At 43.7% G+C, this 18,236-nt stretch overlaps 1 protein-coding gene across 1 annotated transcript in view; it reads left to right on the top strand.

Moving 5' to 3' along the window:
• BRINP1 (BMP/retinoic acid inducible neural specific 1) overlaps positions 1 to 13,782 on the top strand; it is an 86,498-nt gene extending 72,716 nt beyond the window's left edge. Inside the window, exons 7-8 of the mRNA XM_057405894.1 lie at positions 5,382 to 5,604; positions 12,098 to 13,782. Of these exons, the coding sequence (XP_057261877.1) occupies positions 5,382 to 5,604; positions 12,098 to 13,238 (1,364 nt within the window). The 3' untranslated portion in view covers positions 13,239 to 13,782. The remainder of the gene's footprint in view (positions 1 to 5,381; positions 5,605 to 12,097) is intronic.
• Positions 13,783 to 18,236: the final 4,454 nt, after the last annotated feature.

The raw sequence follows: 18,236 nt of genomic DNA, 5'->3' as shown, positions 1-18,236 counted from the left end.
TATTGACCCAAAAAATGTGATGTTATTCTTGAGGGAGTGCCTTTTTTCTCTATTACACACACAGGTAAAACCACGCACCACACATAATTCTATGTGTAAGTGGATACTCTCTGTGGAAGAATTTGTTTGATTAAAAATCTGATTTTTCATACCAAACCACCTCAGAATCTCTCTTTAATAGTTCTACAGAGAAACTTCCACAATATGAATGATGCAGAAATTGCTTTTCAGATTTGCATGAATGATTTATTCTGCTTTGGTGAAAGGCAATTCAGAGAGAGAGAGCACAGGCCAGATGACACCTCATTTGAGATAGAGAGGAGAAGGGAAAATTACTTCTCTCTCCTACGGTGCCAGTGTCCCCTGATGTGAACGTTTCTCTTCTCCCTCCATTTTCTCCCAGTGTGTCCTTGGGGTGTCAGAGAAGTTTGTTCCATGTTGATGCTGGCAACACCCATTGTAGGTGTGTTGTAATAGTTGGGCAGTAAGCATCCTCAAGGGTTTGAGGAGCAGCCATACCTGTGCAATTATAGCCTTTTCTTTAGCAAGTGGTCTCCTTACCCTGAATCCACATGGGCACTAAGCAGAACTTAATCGAGAACTTATCCCTGTGCTAGCTCACACCTCTTAGTGTTAGCCAGCTACTTTCCAACCCATTTTGTTTAATGATTATGGTCATAACTGTCTAGGTCTCCATGTTAGGAAAGAAAGCTATGAGGAAGGGACCATCTAGCTCCTTTCAGTTCTTCTTCAGAAGTCTCCCAGCAGCAATTTCTTTCTTCATGTTGAAGGTCATCACAATCCCTTTAATGGTTGAAATGAAGTGGCCTATGATGTTTCCTCAATGGGCTGTTGAGGACTGCTTCATGCTTGGATATGTGAACCCTGCTGGTGTTCCTACTGTTGTACAGATTCTTATGCCCAGCTCATGCTGTCAACTAGGTGTTCATCTGAGCAAAATTAGAGTAGTAGTTAATGACGTGAGGCTGACTGCTGTCTTGGCAAGTTCCACCTCTACACTACGGGGATCCACAAGGCTGGGGCAGTTCCAGAAGCAGGTCACTAGTGGAAGAGGTCAGTGGTTTTCTGGGAGGTTCATGGATGGAGTAGGTACCCAAGAGTAAACCAGAAATGATGCTTTCAGAAGCTTCTGCTTGCTCAGTACTACGCAGATTAGGATTCCTGGCAGTAGCTAGTTCTGGCACAGGGTCTTCATGCAAGATGCTCAAGAGCCACACATGGCCACCACTCATCAAACCCCTTTACACTCCCAGGGGATCTAACCCAGACACTTAGAAGGGGAGAGCCCTATGAAGAGAGAAGACTTACAGTCCCACAGTGATTGTTTTACTGTTACATTCTGTACTTGTTGCACTCCATCTAAGCAAAGACTTAGATCTAAGCAAAGATAATTATATTCAGTCTCCTTCCCCTTGAGATTTAAACAGGGGAAGGTGTTTTTCATTTGCTGTGTTAAAGTGACACATTGCAGTGCAATTCTCTGCTGTGCTGTAGCCATATTCCATCCAGGGTTGGAGGCTTTTCAGGGCTAGATGGAGTGATTATCTTTATGTTTAAAGCTGCTGCATCTCATTCATCACTTTGTTGCATCATGCGTGAACTTATCCTTGGAGATGAAAGTGGCTACCACAAAAGACTCTAGTATTAGTATTTTGCTGCTTTTGTTTTAATAAATATTCCCAATAACTAGAGGATTTTCTTCATTATGAAGAGCAGAAAAGAAATCTCTAATGACATCTGAAGGCTTTTCCAATAAAGTGGGCTGAAAGGCACATGAGTGCTCTGAAAACAAATGCCATTTGTGCAGGAAGCTGCAGATAGCCTGAAAGATCTGTATTCTGTTTCTGATCTATGTTGGATTCCTCTATCAATTTGCAAGAATCCTGCAGGGCAAATCAAGATGTGGTGTGATTTGGGATGGTATCTTCAAAGTCAAGAAGGCTGCAGTGAACTGATGCTGCTTTAAATCAGCTTAGGAGCTCTCGGTCCTGTGCTTCATTGCTCATGTGTAGATGGAGGAAAACAACACTACCTTATTCTTGACATTTTAGTATGGCTGGCCAAAAATTTCTGCATCAGGGCTGTGATTCTGGGTTTTAAAACAGCCTTTTGATTAAAAGTCAGGATTTGGTTTTGGCGTTTTTTGCAGTATTAATTGCTTTCTGATGGAACAGTGATTCTTTTTTTTTAACTGAAAAGACAATCAGAGGAGAAACTAAAGTTTCACTTTTGAAAGAGATGTTTGATGTGGCCGTTTCCCTGTGATGCTCTCCAGAGGCTGGACCCTCTGCCCTGTACCATCTGTGACGCTGAGTCATTGCCATGGGACTGCCTGCAGGGACAGGGTGACTCAGCACAAAGAGATGCCATGGGATTATGGGAGATGTAGTCCTGACCACCTTCAACACTTTCTGAGCAGATAACTAGAACAAACCCAAATGCAAACAGATGGATTAATTAATTGGGAAGTCTCAGGGTTAAGAATGAACTATTCCCAGAAAGGCACATGACTTAGCACCATGCAGCCATAGTCTTGAGATAGCTCCAGAGAGAGTTCTGGAGACATGAAGAAACTATTCATTGTAGAAAGTAGTTTCCTTTTTTCACTCCCCTCTTTATAAAACCAACCCCATCCAGCTTTTCTTCTGCCAGCTTTCTTTGCTCATTTGTTTTCCCCCCAGCATTGCACTGCAGTATCAAAATGTGCACACTGCACTGAAATTTCTCCCTTACCCGTCTCTATGAAAAATGTAGCACATTCATCATCGGAGGGAAAAAGAGCTTGGTCTTTTGCACAAACAGGATTTTGAGGGAATTGATTTATAAGGGGGGGAAGTGAATGCAAGACTTTTACTGCTGAAATGTACCGCAAGTAATCAGCATGGTCAACAGAAGCAATTATACATGATGATAGTTTCAGAAGACCACTGAAGAGGAGAGAATCATTTTCTGGGAGGAGAAGGGCATTGAAAGCAGCATTGCAAAGAGAGTGAAAACCTGGGAGATGATTAAAAACAAAGTATCTCTCCATTATCTTGGGGAAAGAAAAGAGACAAGCAGATCTCCTGTGGATCTTGATAGTGCAATGATGGTGATTAGTTTTATTAGGTGCTCAGTTTCACCATGTGATGAGTATGACATGAACATCCATTTAGCATCTATGTAATGATGGTACTGACTAACACAGAGATATTCTTTGTTAGGCAGTTAAGCATGAACTGCAAGTTACTGAATAATAGGAAATCTGTTAGACAAATATCCACAAGCTTTGTATGATAGACTGTAAATTATCTAGTCTAATTTTCTTCAATACTTCTATGGATTATTTTTCTTTATTGAAAAGGTATCAGCCTTTTCAAGCTTTCATTTTCTGGCTATTGTCCTCTCTTCTGAAAATGAGATGAAGAAGTTTTAAGAAAAGATCAGGAAAGGAAGAAAAATGATGTAGATAACGTACAGGAAAAGATGGCTGCATTTCTTGTTGGATGCTTTGTGGAGTGTACAGCAGGGCTATAGTTCAACCTCCTTATAGAAGTAAGACTACCACCAGCACTACTAGATCAGGTCAGCCATGGCTCTGTTTAGCAGTCTAAAGTGTTCTTCAACATTTCTGAGCAGCACATTGCAGTGCTGCATTACCTCCAAGTGAAGAAGTTGTTCAGTAAATCATTTGAAGTGCTCAATCGGCAATCTATTGCTCCTTGTTATATCAACTGTAAGAAGAGTTTCTCTCCTTCATACGTGTAAGTAACTTTTAAGCAGTTGTAGGCTGTAATTAGGTTGCCCCTTGGCCTCTTTACCCGATTTAACAAGCGCAGCTTCTTCTGCCTGACCTTGTAGGACTTGTGGCCCTTGACCACCGCAGTAGTCCTTTGCTGTGGCCTCCCAGTTTCTCAACACCCATCTCTAATTGGGTGGCCCTAAAGCTGTCACAGAAATGCAGATGCAGCCTTAGCAATACTATGAAGAGGGGAATATTAACTTCTGCAGCCTACTGGATTTAGTCCAGTATACAGTGCTGCTTCCAGTGAGAACATAGTGTTAACCCACCTTTAGCACGGTGCCAGCCATAACCCCCAGGACCTTTCTAGCAGCTCTTATTCAACTGGTTGTTTCCAAGCCTATACTGATGCATGGGATTTTTCTCTCCTGGTTCAAAACTGTATTTACCTTTATTGCACTTCACAGGGGTTTTGTTGGTCCACTCATCACATTTCTCCAGTTCTCTTTGTGTCAAACACAGCTTTCTGGTGTCAAAAAATGGGTTATTTTCTGATGAGGAAATTGGAACTGTCTGTTTTTTCTATATGAGGATACTCCAGCCTGATAATGAGTCTAAGCAACACTACTTCTCAGTTAGGAAGGGGTGGTCATGAACAGAACCAACCTCTCTATATATTTTGTAATGAAAAAACCTCAAACAAACCCAACATAATGTGAGGGGTTTTTGTTATCAAACAAAAGCAAACAGAACTAAAGTGATCACAAACCAACATTTAACAACACATATTTGGATCAATTATTTTTTTCCCTTTGGCTAAAATTGACACATTTAGTTCTGACCTTAGTCCTGCAAATTGCTTGATTTTATTTTCATTGTTACAGAAAACAACTCATTTAACTTCAAATGAAGTAAATGAGAAAAGAAGAACCAAATGCTCTTTTTGAAAGATGAGAAGCAGGACATTGGAACACAATCAAAACCCTTCCTCTGGGGACTTTTATAAAGCCCTTTTTTCCTCTTATTTTAACACAAAGTGATTTGACTTCAGTAACAAACATCATTTTAGGAGCAGCTAAAACACAATTTAAATGAGAACTCTTTAACTAACAATGATTACAACTCCCTGCTTTTTGCTCATAACCCCTAAACTATGATCCCATGCCCCAGGGAATTTATTCTCCTTTTTTTTTCTCCATGCATTAAATGAATTGTTTCACTCTAATACTCTCTGGGTTTTGGTTCTCATGTAGGAGCAGCAACAGCCATGGAATTAGTGGCATTGCTGGGGAAGAATGTCAGACCAGTGAGCTAAACATAGAATGGTTTGGATTGGAAGGAACCTTAAAGCTCATCCAGCTCCAACCCCTGCCACGGGCAGGGACACCTTCCACTAGAGCAGCTTGCTCCAAGCCCCTGTGTCCAACCTGGCCTTGAACACTGCCAGGGATGGGGCAGCCACAGCTTCTCTGGGCACCCTGTGCCAGCGCCTCGGAACCCTCACAGGGAAGAGCTTCTGCCTAATGTCTGATCTTAATCTTCCCTCTGTCAGTCTAAAGTCATCCTGTTAATGAAAACCTTTGAAGCTTTGTTACAGTTCAGAAACCTTTGTATTTCTCCACATTTTTGTGTGTTCCAGATGAGTTTAAATCCTTCATGAAAAGGCTACCTAGCAACCACTTCCTGACCATTGGGAGCATCCACCAGCACTGGGGGAATGACTGGGATCTGCAGAACCGCTACAAGCTGCTGCAGAGCTCCCTGGAAGCCCAGCGCCAGAAGATCCAGCGCACTGCCCGCAAACTCTTTGGCCTCAGTGTCCGGTGTCGGCACAATCCTAACCACCAGCTGCCTAGAGAAAGGTATCTTCACCCTTCATTGGGGATGGGTGTCGTGTGAGGGGTGACTGGTGGACTCAGGCTTGTGCTTTGACGTAAACCCAACAGCCTAAGTGTTTGGGTATGGGATGTGCTAACATAGAGGTGTGAGGGGAAATATTAAAGACTGGGAGTGTGTTGAAACCTCTGGACGTGTAAGTAACCTTTATCACACACCTAAACACATTCACATCCCTTCTGTGTGGTCTTAGCTACCCAGATAAAGAACACCCACTTATTTTGTGGTATTCTGCAGGAATATTACAGGGCTAACAACAGACAGCCAAGCAGACTAAGCTGCTTTTTAAGCGGTTTTGCCTCATGTACTGCAGCCAAGCTTTAAGCCTCCATTTGCTGCTGAGATGGATATCCAGAGCACAAGATGTTTCAGCCCATTTTGGAGTTGTGCTCCTCAGTGAGTGTAGCCAGAGTGAAAGAGAAGCTTTAGTTTCATCTGGAATAAATCGCATCTCTTCTACAAAATGCAGAGTGACCCCACAAACCTGTACTGATCAGAAGCCTACCAATCTCAGTAGATTACAGCTACAGCAACTATTGACTGGTATTGATTGATTGATTAGGCTTTGATATCTAATACTGGCCTTCTGGGGCTCGTTTCAGCCCTGACCTATAGCTCAGTTTACGTTTGCTTCTAGTCATTTTTTGGAGACTTATATCAGCAGATTTTAATAAACATCTCTTGATGTTTCTTTCTACATTGTCTGAAATAACACTGAAAGTCTTGGAATAAAGGAGTCCAAGTGCCTTTTCATCCATGTTTCTCTTGACAGGATTAGGCCAATATTGGGGGTAGGGGGGGAACTCGTTTTGTATCTCCTTCATTACCTAAATTCAAGAGAAAATTAAGTTATTGACTGCTGTCCCCTGTTATCCTCCAGCTCCCCGGCCACTAAACACACTGAGCTTTCGTTTCACCACTGCGCAGCTTAGGAAACTCTTCCAGGGTTTAACATCTCTTTAATTACCAAGAAATCTCATGTTTCTGGGCAAAGACTCCATAGACTTACTAGGGATGAGGAGAAATATCTATTAAGTTTAAGAAATTAGGGGAAAAAAAACCTTTGGAAAACTTCCTAAAATAGGCCCATTCCTGCCAGCTGGCTGAGCTGCTAGAACCAAGCCAAGTGGTGGAGGAATCGCAAGCACATCCAGGCACAATTCTGAGTTGTACCACAACAACAACAAAGCGAAGCAGCAGTAAGCAAATACCCAGCCAACCATGGTGCTGCAAAACATTCAGCTAAATACATCTTTAGCATTTCTCTTCTATTTTAAAGAGTCAGCCACGCAGAAAGGCAGCCTCCATCTAATACTGCAAAATCTGGGGGAAGGAGGATGAAGTGGCTGATGGCAGCTGGGTTTTTAACTGACTGATGTGCTTGATTTGTTTAAGTCAACACCAGCAGGCATATTATCATTTCCTTTCTTATTTGTCATGCTGCATTTGTAGCAAGGCAGGGGAGCAGCTCAGTAGATATGCAGCAGAAGAGGTATACATTTCACTGTGCCTTTCACCAAAGCCTGGAAATACTCTAATTTCCTAATTGTTACTGTACAGAATGACAGATGCTTATCAAGCATGCCAGTGGCTTTGAAAGGATGGAAAGGTTCTATTTAGAGCAAGCCTTTCTCTTTTATAGCAACCTTGCATTATATATTCAAAAGCAATGGAAAAGAGAAATACAATTACTGTTGATGGTCCTCAGGGAAAGGAGGGGGTGGTGATCCCAAGAGAAAGAGTAGGGATTTTGGCAATTAGGCTGATTCTCCATGAACTTTGCAATAGCGAGGAAGGCTATGAAAATATGTATTTATAATGGCTATATTTACAAATACATGGTTTTTAACATATATACACATAAATATTCCTGCTTTTGCTTAAAAACCACCTCTTTGCAGGCAAGTTTGTTGTTTTTGTTCCAAGTCTGAAAAAGGAAGCACCCCTCAGCTGTTAAAACATCAATGTTGAATGAGTACCTACGGCTGCATTATGGATGTAAAATATAAATAACATCCAAAGAAAGGGGGGCTGCTACATGTTCTGGGCTCCAGCCAGATTGTCATTAGTTAAGAGTACATCATGCAGCTGCTGACAGTAAAAATAGCTTTTTTTTACTTCACTGTGCCACACTGAAAGCCCAAAAGTACCTCCCCAGCAGCTAGTGCTGGTTGGAAAGAGGAAGGTGAGTTTGCAAAGAACTTGTTAAATCCCTACCTTTTACTCTAGCAACTAAAAAACTAGAATCTGTCCTTCTGGCTCCAGTTTCTGATTGTTTTTGGTTTTTTTTGTGGGGGGTTTTGTTTGTTTGGGTTCTGGTTTTGTTTTGCTATGGTTTGTTTTTCTAATGAGCTCAGACACCATCTACAACAAAGTGGTAGCTTTGCCTCAAGGGTCACCCATCAGCTTCTTTCCCTCCCCAGACCTGATTCATCCTGAAGTCAGGAGGAAATAAAATTGTTCATCACCTTTTGGTATAACCTGACACTGGCCTGCAAAACATGTCCTTTTTGGCACAACACATAGGTTTTAAATGGTGAAACAGCTCTTTGTGGTTACCTGGCTCCCCATTCCCACCATTGCCAGGGGCCTTCCCTGTGAGGGTGCTGAGGCACTGGCACAGGGTGCCCAGAGAAGCTGTGGCTGCCCCATCCCTGGCAGTGTTCAAGGCCAGGTTGGACATAGGGGCTTGGAGCAAGCTGCTCTAGTGGAAGGTGTCCCTGCCCATGGCAGGGCATTGGAACTGGATGAGCTTTAAGGTCCTTTCCAATCCAAACCATTCTATGTGATGTTTGCATGTCTCCAGTGAGCACCAGCAAGAAAATAACAAAATAACTCTCAGTCACCACTTTCCCTGGATGTAGTTCTTTTTCATTTTAGTTTTGGAATGTAAGATATTAAAGCTGAATGCAAAATTGCTTGACAGTGACATTTGAAGACTTAGTTTCCCTTTTTTTCACTTCCACATGCTCTGGTACTTTACACTTTGAACTAGCAGAGGTAGCAAATATTAGGCAAAATAACATTTGCAATGATATGAAGAGGGAGAAAGATAAACCAGTGACATTTTAATGAAAAAGAAAATAATTAAAATGTAAACCAATGGCTTCCCTGCTGCTGGCTTTTAGCTTTTAAAGTAGGTCTTTCCAGCTTCCTTCTGCCCTGACATCCCTTGGTTATATTCACATAAGCTGAGCCATCACAGGGATGTGTCTTAGGAAGTTTACCTCCTGTCAGATCGAGGGCTGTGACTGAGTCTCCATATATTCTTATCCTGCCCCAGTTACAAGACAAAATGGGATAATTTATACCACTTTTCCTCTCTCTCATTTTCTCACACTTCCCATTGTCATGTTTGTAGCCGATGCCCAGCTCTGCCCTGGATGCTGCATTTTCATTTAATTACATCCTTTATTGCTGCCATCAGCAGATGGTTGGTAGGCTCCCTTTTTTTTTTTTGTCCTACTTGTGTCTTTGCTGAGTGCTAAGACATATATATCCACCAAAAAAAAAACCTCAGCCCTCTTTCTCTTGATCTCCTCCCATCCTTCCTCCACAAAGTGGACCTGGGAAAGAGGAAAATAACTGGTTTTGATTGCAAGATATCAGCTGAGATTCCCCTGTTAGTGTAAGAGAGGGATGGAACGATAGAGTTTGGTTTTTTTCCCCTCAGACAGACAGGATGTGATCAGCTGGCTCCAATTTTTATTGTGCCCCCTGAAGTCCTTGTCCCATGAACTCAATGGTATTATCAACATGTCAAACCTGTGTAAAGCATTGAGCCAGCACTGCACAAATATGCTGGGAATCCTATGCAAGAGGAAATCAGGACAGTTGAGTTCACCTGCACAGAGCTGGAATTGGGATCTGGGCATGGTGGTTGTTCAGCCTGTGTTTGGCTGTCATTTGCATATGCAGCTGTATGAGGCTGTTGGCAGCTGTATGAAAGTGGTGGCAGCACATGTACAGAAGCACAACTCTGATAATACCTCATCAAACCCATCTCAGAAACCACCCTTAGGCCTATGAGCAGCCATTGCTACCTCATCTGGAAACCCAGTCCCACAAAAAGCAACAAATGTGGCCATGGGGAGAGCTATAGATATGAGGGAAATACTGCCCTTACCTTATAGACAGGGCTAGGGATGCTAAGAAAGTACCTGATGGAGCTGGACATTTACCACCTCTCTGCCACCAGCTCTCTGGCTCAGCTCTTCATTTCCTTTGTGCTCCTGGGCTTCTCCTTGTCTTAGTATAATTTACATTGGAAGTGGGAGCTAGGGATGAAGTCTGGGGCTGTAGGAGATATTCCCTTCAAAGCAGTCTCTGATTTTCATCATTGTCATCAAGCCCAACAATGGGAAGAGGCAGCATGCAGGAACCTTGTGCTTCCCCTCAGCAGTTCCCCTAACCCAGTGACCCCAGGCAGCCTGTGTGTGTATATTGGAGGGTTGCTTTGGTTTTAGTTTGTTCTCCTCTTGCTTATGCTTCTCTAGCTCCAGGCTTAGATTGCTTAGAAGTAAAGAAAGAAGCTTTCAAGGAGGTGCATGGAGGAATTGAGGTGGGTTCACAGCACCTTAGGGAGATTGAAATGTGGAATCAGGGTGCCTTGCTGAATTCAAGTGCATTTGGCACTTTCCAAACAGGAACTGTGAGGCTTCAGACAGGGTAAAAAATATTTGTATTGCTGGGAAAGGGAGAAAAAATTCACTGATGAGCAGAAGGCAGAGTCCAGCCCCCAGGGGATGGTTTGGAGGGTGCTTGTTGCTGTCAGCAATGTGTTTTGCAGACACACTGTGCTGCGCTGTCTCTCCCTGCTGAAGCAGAGCTGTCCTACAGACCAGGAAGAGCCATGTGCACTTCTAGGGACCAGGACTGTTGCTGTCTCCCTCTGCAGCAGATATTTATAGGTGTCACTGCCTTGCTACCAAGCTCCCCATCCGACTTTGTCTTTCCCATTAGCAGGAGAGCTCCTGTTAGCTGTGGATAGGGAAAAAGACCCAGGCAGCCCTGTATCACAGGAGGAATGTGAAAGTTGACTCTTCCTACATTCAAGGCTTCACAATTTTCCTGCTAATTCACTGCCTTTTTCCTCACTAATTATTTTCCTTTCACTCAGTTTCTTCCTGCCTCTTTTCATTCCTGCCTGTCCTGTCTTTCAGTTGTTGCTGCTGTTTCAGTTTCCTCCTTTCTCTATGCCTATTCCTCCTGCCTGTGGTATTTCTCTCTCATTTTTCCTCCTAGCTGCATTTCCCCCCCACCCTTTCTGCTTCTGCCCCTTGACTACTTCTTTCCTTCCAGTGCTTTCCTGTTTCCACTCTCATCCCCTCACTCGCTCCCTCCCCCTAATCATCTTGCTGTTCTTTGCTGCTGTATCATTTAATGCCTTCTTTGATACAGCCTACAGCTTAATGATTATTCGGAGGTCAGGCGATGCAGGTGCCATGAATTTCTCTAATCCAGCTCTGAGAGCCTCTGTCCATAATCACTCCTCCTGTTCTACAGGGACTGAATCCTAATTTGTCATTAGTCAGTCCTCTCACTGCAGCACTACCAAGAACTTCTTGCCCAGAGGAGACAATGAAGTATTCATTAGCTGGGGGGTGGTGGAGGAAAGGGAGGGAGAGGGTGGCTGAACAAGGCCTTCAGCTGAAGGCTGCTGAGAAAGGAGTCGCTGTGCTGAGATTTCCCCGGGGCAGTGGGAAGGGGGAAGAAGGGGCCACAAGGCAACATTGCAAGGGACTTATACAAAGGCAAACGTGGGTTACAGTGTTATTCAACAGGAGTTGTTCCAGGGCTGCAGGATGGGAGGGGAGGATGCTGATAGAGCAGTTTGGGGAGTGATGGGGCCTGAGGATGGGCAAGTATAACTGTTTTACAGAGAAGAGGTGGTCAGTTATCAGTGGACTTTTAAAAGGCAGACTGTTTTACCAGCTTTGTCTCTATGCACCCTGACTTCTACCCTCTTTTCTGCTATTCCTGAGCTCTGCACTGTAAGCAGAGGTTACCATTGGCTTTGCCTCATCCCATTACATTGGAGAATGCAGGAATTGCCAGTGCCATGGAGGGGAGTTTTCTCCTGCTAGCCTAGGAGTTGTGCTGACCTGTGATCTCTGATAGCACCTCAGCCTCTGGCGTGGCTTTATCAGCTCTATTCCCATGGCTGAAATCTGTCACTGTAGAACTGATGAGATCCTTGGCAGGAGACTGTGCCAGTCTCAGCTCCTAGAGCAGCATGAAGAGAGAGACTTCAGTTGATCAATTCTAACTTCCAGCTATTTCTTATAGGGCTTGTGAACTCCACCAAGGAATTAAACAGCAGATGATTAAATCTAGGGCATCAATGTTCCTAGAGCTCTGCTTCAGATGAATCCCTGAAAACACTGTGGTTCTAGTAAGATGCCAATAACACTCTATGAAACTCTACCATGCTAATGACTTTCTTCTTCCTACTTGCAGGACAATACAGGAATGGCTTACACGGGTCCAGTCTCTGCTCTACTGCAATGAGAATGGGTTCTGGGGGACCTTTCTGGAAAGCCAACGGAGCTGCGTTTGCCACGGTGGCACCAGCCTGTGCCAGCGCCCCATCCCTTGCATCATCGGAGGCAACAACAGCTGTGCTATGTGCAGCCTTGCCAACATCTCTCTCTGTGGCTCATGCAACAAGGGCTATAAGCTTTACCGGGGTCGCTGCGAGCCTCAGAATGTAGACTCGGAGCGGAGCGAGCAGTTCATCAGCTTTGAGACAGACTTGGACTTCCAAGACCTAGAGCTGAAGTACCTGCTGCAGAAAATGGACTCTCGCCTGTATGTGCACACCACTTTCATCAGCAACGAGATCCGCCTGGACACCTTCTTCGACCCCAGGTGGCGCAAACGCATGTCCCTCACCTTGAAGAGCAACAAGAACCGGATGGACTTCATCCACATGGTGATCGGGATCTCCATGCGAATCTGCCAGATGCGCAACAGCAGCCTGGACCCTATGTTCTTTGTCTATGTCAACCCCTTCAGCGGGAGTCACTCTGAGGGCTGGAACATGCCCTTTGGGGAGTACGGCTACCCACGCTGGGAGAAAACCCGCCTCCAAAACAGCCAGTGCTACAACTGGACCCTGCTACTGGGCAACCGGTGGAAAACCTTTTTTGAGACTGTCCACATCTACCTACGCAGCCGGACTCGGCTGCCCTCTCTACTGCGTAATGAGACTGGCCAAGGGCCTGTGGACCTTTCTGACCCCACCAAGCGCCAGTTCTACATCAAGATCTCAGATGTGCAGGTGTATGGCTACAGCCTGCGTTTTAACGCCGACCTACTGCGCAGTGCTGTGCAGCAGGTCAACCAGTCCTACACGCAAGGCGGGCAGTTCTATTCTTCCTCCTCTGTCATGCTCTTGCTGCTGGATATTCGGGACCGAATCAATAGACTGGCACCTCCTGTGGCCCCGGGGAAGCCCCAGCTGGATCTGTTCTCTTGTATGCTCAAGCACCGCCTGAAACTCACCAACAGTGAGATCATCCGCGTGAACCATGCTCTAGACCTGTACAACACCGAGATCCTCAAACAGTCGGACCAGATGACAGCCAAACTCTGCTAACCCGGACTTTTCCATGGACATGTTGGTGATTGATCCTTTTGCTGTAAAAAAAAAAGTACAATAAAAGAGAGAAAAAAGAAATAAAAAGAGGAAAAATTAAAAAGGAAGAGAAGTGGGGGGAAAGTAATGGGGAAACCCGAGATTTGTAAAATGTAATTAATATACAGAAGAGAAAAGAAAAGAGGAAATTCTTCATTTGTTGAAAAACTAAGCCCATTCTAGCAGCTGTATAAAACTGTCAGGCATGTTTGTTATTTCTATAATCCGTCATAAAAGGGGAACACCTTACTCTCTCTTGACCTTGGGGGTGTTGCTTGCTACTCCTTAGGGGCAGCACAGTAAATAAAGGGAGGAGCAGAGGGAGGGGTAATCTTCTGTAATGAACTGTAAAGTTTTCTGCTATGCAGGTGCCAAGACAAAGAGACAAAACCAATCAAAGCAAAGAATCAAACAAGAGTTATATGTAAATGTAAAAGAGCTACCATTATTCCTATAGTGGGAGTAAATGGTGAAAGATAAAAGATATTTCTTCTGTTGAGATTTATGCCAGCTTTATGTGGAGTTATTCACACAGCCTCTGCTGAGCTTTGCTGGAGGACAGAAGGTGATGGCAGTCCTATGACAGGAACACTAATGCCTCATTGGTGAGAGGACATGTAAGAGGTGGAGGGTGGGTGCAGCTCTCAGGTGGCTTCACTTTGGGATTTCCACCTTGGAAGGCTTTTCACCAGAGGTAGTGTCTCAGCATTTGCTGAAGAATGGGATCTGGTCCCTTTGGTTACTTTGGTTCATGCCTTGCATCAGATGCTGCTGACTTCAGTGATGCCAGAGCTTAACCCATGGAGGACCAGCACCTGTAAATCTTCAGGTACTCATCTTTAAGGTATTTCAAGAGTCCCTAAACCAGAGAAAGCCAAAATCCTATGCCACTTTGACAAACCTAAAGGCAAACATACATTTGGCTTTTTGCCTCAGGTTCTGAGTTTTCCAGTAACGCTGGGAAACCTTTATCACCACAAACACCAAAGCACCAGAAAACACATTTCCAAGGAAACTTAGAGGCATTAAAAGACGCACATGTCCATTTTTTATTTGGGGAAGGAAAAATCCCTTTTACTTTCTTATGTTTCCATGGCTGTGAATGAAATCCTTGTGTCACTTACACTTTCTTTGTCTAAAAATGTAAGTCCAGAAAACGGATGAGAAAATCTTATTAAGATACCTGGAAAAGCATTAAAAGTGAGGGGTGGGAAGGAAAAGCACAATAACCAAATAGACCCTGAATCTGCAAGGATAAAGACAAATTAAAGAGAGTTATCAAACAGAGCAACTAAAATAACTAAAAGGTGGGTAAAATGTTGAGTGTGTGTTTGTGTGTGTTTGGATTTAAAACAAATAATACATCAAATGGAACATTTGAATGTAGGATAATCTGAGCTGGGTAATGAAGCCTGAACACAGTTGGAGGTGAGTAGTAGGGTGTTTCTCTGACTCTTACTCTGGCAGTGTTCAAAGCCAGGTTGGACAGAGCCTTGGGCGACATGGGCTGGTGTGAGGAGTCCTGCCTGTGGCAGGGGGATTGGAACTCGATGATCTTCAAGTCCTTTCCAACCCTAACTATTCTGTGATTCTATGATCCCAGGGAAAACCATGCTTGAGCAGGATGGATAGTTCTGATCCGAAGTCCAAAACTCAGATCTGGCTTAAGACTTAACAGGTTGATTTAATTGAGATCAGGAGTCTTGTAGAAACTTCGACCTTCTTTCTTTGAGGTCTTTGGCTCCAATTCTGAGAATAGCATCAGAAAGATGGAACGAGCTAAATGCATTGTGGTGTTATTCATGTGACAGCAGGGATTTAGACAATTCAGTTTGGCTTCAGGTTTAGTTTAATTTGTGTGGTTTCAGTTGATGCTCATCCAAGTTTCCTGAGGAGGAATTGGATACCTTGAGAAAAATACACATTCACTGAAATCTTCTAATGAACCAGCAATGGGGGCATGAAAGAAACTATCTGGGTAGGCTGTAAGAAAGCAAAAAGGAATCCTAGCCACATAAGCACACATTAGTCCTTGTCTGTCTGCCAAAAGGTGGTGAAATGCATGCATCTGTTATAACAAAAATGTTTCTAGGAACATCTATTGATTTCCATCAGTAGTAACTTTGTGTTTTCCCTAACTTGCATTGTTATCTTCCTCTACCAGTCAGTCCATGCAACAGGTTGCACTTTTCCCAGTTTGTTTGTCTGATTGATTTTCCTTTGGTTGGTCTTTGCTTTGTGCAGTAGAGGTTTGTGCTTCCCCACCAGTCAAAGAGGTTCCTTTATAGTTGCGCCATTCCTGTGTCAAGATTTCTGATAAGAGAAAAGTCACCAGCAAGAGTATGCATGGAACTTAGTTTCAAGCAAATAGTAGAGACTATTCATGGGAGATGAATGTCAGATTTGTAATTATGAGTGGAAATAATGTTCCTGACAGCTACATCTATCCAAGCAGGGAATAGAAACGTACTGTTTAATTTACATGTATGACCCAAAGAGCTGACACTGAAAAGAACTATAGTTATTGCTCTAAAAACACTGAATACTGCTTATGAGAAACCTATAGCCTAAGATGCATTCTGAATTCAATGAGATTCCTTCATGGCTGGGAACAGTGACCGTGCTAACACAAAATGAAATTAATCTGATCAATTGCTTTCCTATGAGATAAGTATAGAGCTCCCATGACTGGAAGCCAAAGAAGTTGCAATTAAATCTCAGATCTCGTGGGTAACTAGCAATACATTAGCTAAATCTTGCCCCATATCTGTGGGAATGTTAGGGATCAAATCAACTGCTCTCATATATTGTTACTAATGCTTTGGGATGATCAGCCCTGAGTATTACTGGGCTTCAGAAAGGGGGCAACACAATAAAACATAAACAAGATATTGGGTGCCAACACCACATTAAGCCCTTCCCCAGGTAAAGGAACAGTCTGTGACAGCCAGATCCAGACTCAGACCCCAAAGGTTTGTTTTAGGTTATCTGTGCAGTCAATAGAAGACGTGGAGGCATCTGGCATATTTCTTGATAACAGAAAGCTGAGATCCCCCTAGAGAGGACACACCAGTGCTATAGTGGTGTTAATGGGCTTAAAAGGAAATTATATCTAAGTCCTCCATTTGGTCAGAAAAAGATAGTTTACAGCCAGTCAGTGACTAGAATGGAGCATAATTAATAGAGGAGAATTAAGTGGAGCTCAGAGAATCCTTTCGCCAATAAACCCAGATTCACTAAACTGCATGATCAGTAGGTATTGTTATAGAGTTTAATGATAACAGAGACATTTGTACTTTGAAATATGAGTAACCATTCTCTGACTGGTACAAGACTGAAATTCAGCTTCCTCCCTCTGTACAAGGAGTTAGGGACTAATCCACAAGATTGTCCAGTTCAGCTAATACAAGAAGGTACTTGTCCCTTGCTGTAATTAAATTAAGGACTGCATGAAAGCTGGAGCTTCCAAAGAACCCAGAATAAAAAAGGAAAGCTAGATGCCAGCTGCCCCAAAGTCAAAGCATGGCAAAAGCAGCAGGTAAAGCAGAATCTACCTGCTTCTTCCCTTCAAATGCAGAAGACTTCTGGGATCAGTTTCTTCAAGTCATATGAGAGAATGCACTGGGAGCTTACTAAGAAATTGCTTTTTTTAAGTCATTCAAAATTAGACTTAGCAGCCATGTGGCAGAAAGCAAAGGACGTCAGTGAGTCTTATTAATATGCTGATGCTACAGCTTCAGAAGCGTGCAGAATGTCCATTTGGATCAGGGCTAAAAGCACAGCATGAAGTTGCCATGGAAACATGGGGAGGTAATTAATTAGCTATCACATGATGACATCAGGAAGAAGCTGGACCTCAGCAGCTTTGCCCTCCTTAGAGGCAAAGGGCTCAGCCCCAGTGACCCCCAGTCAGACCCAGAGACCCCTCCACAGCTCCAAGAACAACCATGTCCTGGAGCAGAAGTGTCTTCTTGGAGGCACAAGAAATGGATGGCCAAGTAACAAGGAAGGGGTGATGAGGGCAGAAGGCAGGAAAGTAAAGGATGGAGCCACTTTCCCTTCTTATTTCTCTCTTCCCGGGATGCCTGTTTGCTCTTGCATAAAGGAATACAAGAGATCTGTTGCTTTTTGGGCTGATGGGACTTACACCAGTAACCTCAAAGAAATCAAGATGGACCATAAGGCCCAGAATAACTCTATAATGAGTACGCATCCACTTGGGCAGGCTGCACCTCTGATTGGTGAATGCCAATGCTCCCTGGTTCCATCCTGCTCCCTAGAGATGTCTCTGGCCACACTAAGCTAGGAATGCCTGTTTCCAAAGGGAAACATGGGCAAGTGAGAGACACTTATTGGCTACTTGCCCAAGCCTCCCTCCAGCATAAGAATCTTGTAAGCAAGCTATGATGGACTTCAGCTGCCATGTACAGAATGTTCTTTTTAGCTTTTTCGCCCACTTACTAAAACACCACTCAGGAGGACATTTGGCAGATGGCATCTCCTGTGCCAGGGTGTTGCAAGATCCCTAGTCTGGCTGCTCAGCTCCCAGTGCTGAAGGAGAAATGCTGGGTGGCAATCCAAACCATGTGATGCTGTCTCCAGCTAAAGCACATTCCTTGATGAATATACCCTGGTGCTTGTCGAAAGGAAAAAGAACAAGGATTAGGTGCTGCAGTTCCTTGTCTGAAAGCAGGAACAGAGGTGGGTTGTCAGTGGGGTGTGTGTGTTAGGGGAGAGGCAGAAGGGAGACAGATGAGACAAGGCATAAGGAGATCATAAGGGAGACATTTCCATGTTCTTTCTACCCCACGATGTTTGAAATGATACATTGGATCTGCTGGGCCCAGTCAGATTCTAGACCTTCTTGTCCAAGATACTTTTTGTAATCCACATATCAATGAACATTGCTTCACATTTCCTTTGCAACTTCTTCCAGTAATCTTTTCGCCATAGTCTAAA

Source organism: Pezoporus wallicus, unplaced genomic scaffold (assembly GCF_028554395.1).
Source record: "Pezoporus wallicus isolate ANWC-B61680 ecotype Strahan unplaced genomic scaffold, APGP_CSIRO_Pwel_v1 contig_4684, whole genome shotgun sequence".
Taxonomy (NCBI): domain Eukaryota; kingdom Metazoa; phylum Chordata; class Aves; order Psittaciformes; family Psittacidae; genus Pezoporus; species Pezoporus wallicus.
Note: the sequence above shows the minus strand (reverse complement) of the source record. Positions and strands in the feature narration are given on the sequence as shown.